Raw genomic sequence first — 9,862 nt, 5'->3', positions numbered from 1 at the left:
GAAAATTATATTTTTATATTGTTGATGTAAGTATGATTTTCATGAAATTGAGTTTTAAATATTCCTTTTATTAATGCTCAGGACAAATTAAAAGTTGAGGTTTCCATTCAATTTTAATTAAAATTAAAAATTGGGGATTTGTGGTTTCTTTTAATAAGGGATAAATTAGAATTAGGGTTATATTATTAAAAGTTTTTCTTAAAACTGAATCCCGTGCCTAATTCAGAATTTTTTTAAGCTAAGTGATTTTTTTTTTCTTATATTAGTATTTATTCTAATTCCAAGGGCGGGCTTGTATCAGGGTATTATAATAGAAAACAATAAATTATCATTATTATAATTATAAAATTAAATATAAATAATTTTTATAACTTTGTAAATACTTTTTATTTTTTGTAATTAAGAATAATTAAATTTAAAGAAACAATAATAAAATAAACTTGATAAAACAATTATTTTAATTTTTAAAAATTATTAAAACAAAATTAAAAAACAATGTCTTTATATATATATATATATATATATATAGGTATAAATTAATAAAAATTTAGAAAATATTTTTACAATTTAAAAAATCTAAATTGGAAACAGAAAAAAGAGTATAGGAATGATATTCAAAAACACGTGGATATGAAACTAGCGGTGGTAGATTCTAGAAAGTCCCGGAGGCTTACGGAAAGGTAAAATGTGGTGGGAGTAGAGAATATGCATTTCAATTGCAATAACAACAACATTTTCTATTTATTAGGGACTTTTCGTGCGAGGTTCTTCTTTTCTTGTTGAAGAGGAACCAAACCAACCGTGTTCTCCAATCTTGTTATATTTTGCGTTGCTTCGTAGTTCTTTCACCTTGTAGGTTCTCTCTTTCTCCGTATGGTTTTTCATTCTTCGTTTTGTTCGTTGCACTGCGTGGTTTATGAATTGATTCTGATCTTTGCAGACATTTTTTGACATTAAGGTACAATTTGGGGTGCCTCTTTTGTGTTGGATCTGTAAATGTTTCAGAAGTTTGATTTTTTGAGTTGGGTTCTTTGTATTGGTTCGTACCCCATTTTTTGGGAGTTAAATTGTGAGAATTTTAAGGAGTGCTCTTTTCACCCCCTTTTCTGAAAAGGGTCGTTGCGTTTTGTGATACATGTGGATGTAGATGTCAAATGGTTGTCTTATTGTTGTTTTTTGAAATATATTTTTCTTATCCCCTTGCTTCTGGTTTGGATGTGATTCTCTGATCGACTTTGATTTTGTTTTGATGTGTGATTTAATATGGTTATGGTGATAGTGGGAGTGTATTAAGGGTGTTTTTGGTGGGTGATATAATGGGGTTGTTGCAGTGTTAGGAATTGACGCGTCTTGATGCTCTTGTTTCCTACTAAGCCAGCTTTCTCGTAGATGCTGTTTTTGTCGGGTGTTTAGTCCGTAAGGGTGTCTTTCCTCTGTGTTGTATTGGTTTGATTCTTACCGATCTTTACTGTTTTAGGTTCTTTTGATCTCTGTCGGAGTTTTTACGACATTCCTTTTAAGGTGTACATAAGTACATAAGAGGCTAACTAATTTTCAATAGGACTACAACATATGGCTGAGGTATGTGGTGCCGGTGATGTTTCAACATGTCTCTTTTGTTCATAGTTTTTTTTTTTTTTTTTTTTTTCTGCTTTTGCTTAACATCTCAAGTACTTTGCAATTGTTCTGATATTTATCATTAAATTTGATATTTGAACGCAGGAGGGTCACAGGGTTACTCTAAATGTTTATGACTTGAGCCAAGGACTTGCACGGCAGCTTTCAATGTCCTTTTTGGGGAAAGCTATTGAAGGCATATGGTGAGTGCTTCTCTTTGGTGTTGGTCCAGGGCAAAAGGTTCTTTATCTGATTCCAACTTTAGTTATATTCTCAACAAAAAGAAATTTGTTTTGGGGGGATTGTTATACATGTCAGTTGGAAGATGATGCTGTGATCTGTGGTTATGTGGTGTCTATGCATTGATTGAACTAAAATAGAAACAAATGTGATTCAAAATTCTAATCCCTGAAACTTGGTTTTTGCCACGGTTTTACTATGCATGTTGGGATGTACTTGCCAATGTCTTACGTGTTAGTAGAATGTCATTCTGTTGGAGTGTGGAATGATTGTAGATTTGTTTACTCTATTTGTACCTCAGGCACACAGGAATTGTTGTTTATGGTAACGAGTATTACTTTGGTGGGGGCATCCAACACTGTCCTGCTGGATCTACACCATATGGAACTCCCCTTAAAGTGGTAGAGTTAGGTGTTACGCATGTTCCCAAAGATGTCTTCGAAGTGTATTTGCAGGAAATCAGTCCACGGTACCTACCTGAAACATATAGTCTGCTTACACACAATTGCAACAATTTCAGCAATGAAATTTCTCAATTTTTGGTTGGTGTGTCCATTCCTGAATATATTCTTCAGCTCCCTAATGAGGTCATGAGCAGTCCAATGGGAGCTCTTATAAGTGAGTTATAACCTTTACCTCTAACTAAAATTGACTCTAAATTTTAGAGTACTGCAGTTTTAATGCTTTAAGTTTTACTTGCATCTCCATTTTCACTTACCTGCATCTACATTCTTCCTCATTATTCTTTTTCATTTTCATTCTACGTTTGTTATAAAATTGAATCATTCATTAACTTAAACTGTAGAGTTTTAGGCACAATATAAGTTGATTAAACTTCATTTATGATGAGGTGCTTACTATCTCTTTATCTGATATATATTTCTTCACTTCCATTCTGCAGTGCCTATGATACAGAATTTAGAGTCAACACTGAAATCTGGTGGAGTTCCTCAAGTGCCACAATTCAAGCCTCCAACTGCTGTGAATGCTTTGGCTCAGAGCGGTTTGAACGGTGGGGTGAACAACGAAGTGAAGGGAAAAGATGAGAACTCTAAGACCGAGTCACCTTCTTCTGTAAAGCCAGCAGGGGAACCACAGAAGTCATCACCAAATGGGGCCACAGCAGATCCTCTTGGAGATGCACGCAACAAGGTTCAAGATGAGATTGTGAAAGAGTTTGCTGCAATTATGGCAACTGGGACAATGCGTGCCAGTGAGGCTGCAGCTCTAGCCACTAAAAGAGTAATGCAAAGATATGGCCACACTGCTGTGTCACAGAATTAGCCACTTCTCCTTCATCATTTTGACAATGTGTGGGTCTAGAACCCTCATATACCTATCACTGCAACAATTGCAGTATTTTATGTCATTGATTATTGTTTTGTATTGGGAAAAACTTGATTAACTTACACCATCTATTCTATGATGAAATTCTGTTGTTGATTTCACTGTGCATGTAGAGATTATTACTTTCCCTTCATTTGATTAGAAGATGTATGTGTGAAAAAGGGTCTAAGAGAGAATTTTCTGTCCTATTGTTGGAATAAATATCAAATAGCGTTAATTGATGCTAAAAATAATGTTTTTTTTTTTGTTTTTTTAACTTGGCAATCTTTTACTCATTTTTTTTTTTAAAATGATGATTAGGCTAATAACTTAGCAATCACTTTCAGCAGGTACTTTTCATGTGACACAGTAAGGGTTCATAAAATTAGTGATTGAAAAGTTTACAAATCAGCATTGTTGATTCGCATTTGTAGGCTTCAACGTTTCGGCTTTTAATTTTGTGACTCGGTTTTTTGTGGGACGGGATTGACCAATTCTCGTCCATGATATGGACTCAACACGTTATTGTGGTTGTTATTTATGAATATATTTTAATATAGTCCATTATTATTGGCTAAATTATAATTAAATCCTAACATTTTTTAAGTAATTGCTCAATCCACTATCCAACATAAGAGAATAAATGTAATTGACAATTGCGATGCAATGATAATTTGCATAATTAGTCTAAGAGTTGTACAGGTAAATGCACATTCATTAATCCAAATGGATTGTATGTAATTCAACATCAAATATCTACAACAAAACTAAAATAACCTAAAATACATGTTATCCACTAAGTCTGATTATAAAGAAATGAATTAATTTTAGAGTTATTATCCATGTTAAATTTAACACCATATCTTAATTATAAGAGGATAAAGAAAGTTTGTTATGTTATTCTCTCTATAAATAATTATTTATATATACTTACAAAATAACTTATTGTTGAATTATGTTATTAAAATAACTTAAAGAACTCTAGAAGAGGAAGGGGTTAATAGATTTTTCAAAAAATATTTCGTAATTAAAGTATTTAAGCTTTTTTGTAAAAGTTAAAAGTTCTTTGACAAATATAAGATATTTGAGTTTCCAAACAGTGTTTAAGGAAAGCAAATAAATAAAGTAAATTTGTTATTATGCTCATTCACTCAACCTGAAGTATGTTTAGTTTTTTCTTAAGACCCTCTTAAGGGGTTCAACTAATCTTTAATAAATATTACACGAGTTTCATCACTTTTAGTTACAACAAGTGTTATTAACCACTTCTGCATGTACGAGTTTACCCATTTATGGTTTCCAACTAGTCTGTCTCATTAGACTGTTTAGCTAACCTAAACTAAACAAACAAGTATTTTGATTCACTTCTGAATTTACAAAGACAATCAAGGTGTTTTTGAATACAAGTACAAATTTAAATAACTAAGAGAGGATATATTCAATATAAAGAAATCTGAAGACTTGAAAAGATTTTTTCTTTTTCAAAGAAAGACTTAGAAGACGTGAGCTTAAAAGAAAAGTAATAATGTAATGATTCAAAGAATTGTTTTTTTTTTTTCTTCTTCTTCTCTTCAACGAGTCCTTTTTATATAGCCATCTTCAAGAAAGATCCGTTACACAAAGATTTGGCCTCCTCAATAGTAGGTGACCTTAGGCATAAAAATATGTACTATTCTGCTTCTTGGGAAGAGCAACATTGCCTTAATAGTGATAATGTGTACGACTTGGACAAAGTATAAAGCTTTAAAGAAACATTACCATAATGTCTTCCTATCTCTTAATGCCTTTCTGATCTTATGGAGAGCTTTTGAATAAAGCTTGGTACATAAAGAGAATAAAGCACAACAGATAGAGAGGTACATTACATACATCAATCATTTTTCCATTCTATTGCCTTCTTCTGGTTCGTGGAGTTGCTCTAACTTGAAGAGCGGAGCTGCTTCTATCATTTGGCATCAGAGCCAGTACGTCCACGCAAGTCTCCCAGAGCTAAGCCACTCTCATCTTCATTTTCTCACTTATGTGTTTTGTAGTTCATATATTGTCATTGTTTTGAATTTTTTTTAGCTTCATTTCGTGTTTTTTGTGGATGTTTGTGTTCATTCACTGTTCCGTAGTAATTGTTCTCCATTTTAATCGTTGGATTTCTTTTATTTGAGTTCAATTCCAACTTTGCATTTCCATTCCAGTTGTGTCACAATCATGTGCAAAAAAAAATTATTGCATTTTTAATTTTGTCCGCATGTATTTGATCCTGTTCAGTTTTCATTTTTCGTTTTAATTTTGTCCAGTGCATTTGCTAGCCATATAATGATCATCTAAAGTAATGAGATCAATTCTAGCTTTGATCATATGAGCTAAATGCAGTGCCAAACCTTGTTTCCAGTTTGCAAAATCTACATCAAATTGTTTTCAGGTTTGATCATGTGTAAGCTGATTTAGTCCAGATTTATTGTGTTTAAAGCTTTGTGGAAGTTTGTTTAATGATCTTAAATGTGTCTCAAGTGATAGCAACTTCTAATAATCACATATGTGAAAAATGAGTAGTTGAGTTGATTGAAATCTGGTTTCAAAACACTATCACAGTTTTTTCATCAAGTTTTGCATCATGCATGTAGTCTTAGTTTGGTCTTAGGTCTTTTAATATCTCCTAGCTAATTTTCTGCAGCTACATCTAGACATTTAGGATTTCTTTGAGTCTTTAATTGAACCAACCAGCTTTGAATCCACTGCTTTCTTAATTTTGCAACATTTTTTAGTGCATTTTTCTGCATATTTACTGTTGTTTTTGTGCATTTGCAATGTTTGAGCACACTTAAATTGCCATTTCAAAGTTCCTTGTACTGTTCATTTGGTCATTTTCCAGCCTATATGCAAATTTACCTTTTAAACCACAAAAATGTGCTTTAAGATGAAAGTGCACCAATGAATTTCAGCTGTAATATGTTTCTAAGTTGTTTCACTATTTTAACATTTATAAAACCATCATACAAAGTTGTTTGGTACTTCACTTCAGATGTATAATCACTTCCACGTAGTTTGGGTTTCAAAACCACAATATTAGACCCATTTATCTGGTGTAGACTTAATTTTTGGTGTTGTTTGACTTTTGTCCAACCTTTAATCTCGTTTCTGGATTGGCAAAAGCTGGGTTTATGTTTCCAAATGCGAAGATATGGTTAAAACAATGTAAAACATCCATAAAAAGCAAAATAAAACCAAGCAATCCTGTTTTGAATCCCAAAACTTAAAATTCCAAAAATCTACATTTCTTTGGGGACTTTCATCAAATACCTTGCAAAATTATCAAATAGTTTTACTGCACTTTGTTTTGATCTAGGTTTTTGATTTTTCTTGATTGTTTAATCTGTTCTAATGCCTTTCCTAGGTTCCTTTTGTTTCCCTCCTTTGATTCAATGCTTGAACTCAATTGAATTCAACTTGTTTGGCTTTCAAATTGTGTCACAAAAATTTGTTCATGCAATTTACAAATTTGTTGCAATAATTGGGTTTTTGTTGATTGATTTGGTGTTTGCTTTGGTGCTGTGACATATTGGTGAGGTGTCAAAGGTGCAAAAACCTTTCTCCAAGAGGGTAGCATCTTAGAAAGTGGAGAAATTGTATAATTGACTAAGGGAGTTGCTCTCAAAGCTGCAATTTGTGCTTCAGAAATCAACAACATTTCATCACCTTTTCACCACCATTATCAAACACTTTGGAGCTGCACACAGTCCAGATTTCACAGCTTATCACCTTGTACCATTTTAAGTTCAATTTTCTGAGTTTTTACAGCATTGTATCACGGAACATTTGTAGTTTACTTGTTTGTTTATTTTTTTACATTTGCCACTCAAGTGCCTTGGGAAAATGCTCTTTAAGCAATTCCAAGTGCACAATTAAACATTGTAATAGTCTAGTTTACGCATCTTAGTGTGAAAGTGTGTCAAGGGGCTCAAAGTGCCACTTGCACTTTCACTTAGGACCGTTTAGCATCTTTCATTTCCATTTGCTTTACTTTACTTTGCTTGATTGCCTTTTATGTTTTAGGTCTCTGTGGCACATAAGAGCGCGTATCATTTAAATAAACCTTTATTTGGTTTTTAGGTGCATTTCATTCTTGCATTCAAAAGTTTTGAAAGATTTCTACCAGAAACAACCAAAGACATTCTGGCTAGTAAAAATTTTTATACTCTATACTTGTGCAAGTCTTTCAAACCCTTGTGAAAACCTTTCTTCCCTACTTCATAAGTATAAGTCATTCAAGTGTACAAGGAAGTATTCGTAACAATCAAGAGAATGTACACTTAAAGCGAGAAGCTTCATAGAACCCAAGCTCAACTTAACAGGATTGAAGTCGACCTTAACCGAACTCAAACTAAGTTAAATGAGCTTCGACAAATGGTTACTAGCCTCACTATAAATCAAAGAGGTCAAAATCATGCTGAGTCTTCCCATAGGCAAAACCATGATCGTGGTGATCATCATTCCCATCATAGTGACCAAAATGTTTATGGTGGTTATAATTATGACTACTATCAACAACCACCTAGAAGACACCACAATCATAGAGAATATCATGTGGAGCATAAACTTGACATTCCCTCCTTCTATGGTCGAGATAATGTAGAATAATACTTTGAATGAGAAATAAAGGTCGAAATTTTTTTTGAGTGGTACCACATTGATGATAGGAGTAGAGTTACCTTAACAACTTTGACCTTCCAAGGCGCAACCCTATATTGGTGGACATCTTTGATTCGTGAGCAAAGAATGCAAGGCGACTACACCATCCAATATTTGAATGAGCTTAAAGCAGCCTTGCATCGAAGACATGTTCCAGCATATTATGCCAGGGAGATCATGGACAAGCTCCATAGACTTCAACAACGAAACATGAGTGTCGAGGAATTGTTGGGGCAAATCGGCAAGTGTACCGAGTCGCACAAGTAATATAAAATGGTAAGGCCAAGTATCGTATCCCAAAGGACTCTCGACGCTGAACAATTGTGTGAAAACAAGATTAATCAAGACTTAGAATAAAAGAAATCATGGGTATGGAGTGCAAAAATAATAAAGAAAATAAAGATTGCAATTGATCAATGGCAAAGGAGCACAAAGATGAATGAATGTTGATTTATATGATATGAGTATGTTGTTGGGGTTAGATTTCACCAAGTTCCCTCTCATGTAAATAAGAATTCTTCTTTATGCATTAATGCTAACGTCCCTCACTAAAACACTTAAACCCAATGTCTCGGTAAATAAGTTTGTCCCTAATTACCAGTTCATACAATTCCTAGTATTCCTGGTAAAAAGATGTGAAGATCAAGAGGTTAAGACGACTAAGACTCATACCCTCATGTTTGAGCAATATAACCCTTAGGAGTAATTTAACAAGGACCTGAGTTGAAAGGAACCTGTCGGCACTCATGCAACTCACAAATCATGCTATTGTATAAGCAAGCAATAAGAACAGATAAATTACTCTAACAATTAATGGATAAAACATATGAAATCAAGAATCAATTCAAATACATGAGAGTTTACAAGGTTACATCATTCCCCAACAACCAATAGAAATTAGTTCCCTACAGACATGGGGGAACCTATGAACAATGGAAGAAAAGAAGAGAATGGAAAGATTAAGAATTGACTAAGAGTGTATTGCTATGCTCTTCTCTGCCAGGGATGCAAAACCTAGAGCCCTAGGGTCCTTTAAATAGTGTTAGACGCGTCCCAAAGTGTGGCCCGGTCCGAAAGAATCAAAACAGAGCAGAAACAATGCCCGATCCAGGTGATGTATCGCCCAAGCGTCGTACGGAGCTCGCTTGGGCGAGATTTGAGGTGCATGGTGGGCTTGGGCGTCAGATTTGGAAGCCCAGGCTTCGAGCGTCCATCGCCCGAGCGTCGGGGCCACCACCCTAGCGACCGACGGTGATTTGTCTCGCGTTGTTTTCTTGTTCCTGTCGCTTGGGCTTCGGGTTGTCCCTCTTCTTGGTGCCTTTTTGACCCCTTTTGAGCTCCATCTTCTATACTTTTCACTTCTTCTTCCAGTATTCCTTTAATCTCTGTCAAAAAAAGGGGAATTTGTTAGAAAACTGTTGAAATCAACCTCAACTCTCTTACTCACACAATTTATTGAAAACACATGAGTCCAAGCAAGTTTCTGAGTGAAAAGGGTGTTTTTAGTATCAAAATCACATAGAAAATAACGGTGTTTGAACCTGTTATCAGGAATATCGACAGAAGATGAAACTCCTCATGTTATGAGCTGGAATTAAAGAGGAAGAAAGATTCACCATAGCCAGGTTTCAAAGTGGCCTTAACTATGAGATCCATGATAAGGTAGAGCTTTTACCTTACCTAGATCTCAATGATTTTGTTTAGCTATGTGTGAGAGTGAAAGAGCAAAATAGAAGAAAATATTCCACTAGAAGGACTTCCCTTACCACCTCCATGCATAGGAAAGATCCTAAGAGAGAGTGTAGTCCAGCGAGGTATGAAGAACCTCGAGAAAAAGAGAAAAAAGAGAGTGAGAGGAAAAGAAAGAGAGCAAGAAAGAAATACCTCTCACAAAGAATCTTCAAAGGAAAAAAGGGATAGAGTGACCCAATGTTTTAAGTGTGGAGAACGAGGACATTATTCTTCTGAATGTCCTTACAAAAGGTCTACTTATATC

General features: G+C 34.4%; 1 protein-coding gene across 3 annotated transcripts; it reads left to right on the top strand.

Annotated features, from left to right (window-relative positions):
- The first annotated feature begins 692 nt into the window (after positions 1–692).
- On the top strand, positions 693–3,310 carry LOC106758114 (desumoylating isopeptidase 1). Of its 3 annotated transcripts, none has more exons than XM_014641035.2 (5): positions 693–852; positions 1,478–1,581; positions 1,723–1,820; positions 2,159–2,475; positions 2,759–3,310. In XM_014641035.2, exons 2-5 carry the CDS (start codon positions 1,573–1,575, stop codon positions 3,139–3,141), a joined length of 807 nt encoding a protein of 268 aa, XP_014496521.1. In that variant the 5' UTR covers positions 693–852; positions 1,478–1,572; the 3' UTR covers positions 3,142–3,310. The 3 variants fall into 3 exon arrangements, with proteins under 3 accessions (XP_014496521.1, XP_014496522.1, XP_014496523.1); XM_014641036.2 differs by having other exon boundaries at positions 693–958; XM_014641037.2 differs by lacking the exon at positions 1,478–1,581.
- The last annotated feature ends 6,552 nt before the right edge of the window (positions 3,311–9,862 follow it).

This window comes from Vigna radiata, chromosome 4, assembly GCF_000741045.1.
Source record: "Vigna radiata var. radiata cultivar VC1973A chromosome 4, Vradiata_ver6, whole genome shotgun sequence".
In the NCBI taxonomy this organism is placed as follows: Eukaryota; Viridiplantae; Streptophyta; class Magnoliopsida; order Fabales; family Fabaceae; genus Vigna; species Vigna radiata.
This window is presented reverse-complemented; position numbering and strand designations above follow the sequence as displayed.

What these genes read in the sequence shown, in the direction of transcription:
- LOC106758114 (XM_014641035.2), top strand. An exon ending in AAAGCTATTGAAGGCATATG is followed by an intron (nt 1,821 to 2,158) that starts GTGAGTGCTTCT and finishes TTTGTACCTCAG; the next exon opens with GCACACAGGAATTGTTGTTT. An exon ending in TCCAATGGGAGCTCTTATAA is followed by an intron (nt 2,476 to 2,758) that starts GTGAGTTATAAC and finishes TCCATTCTGCAG; the next exon opens with TGCCTATGATACAGAATTTA.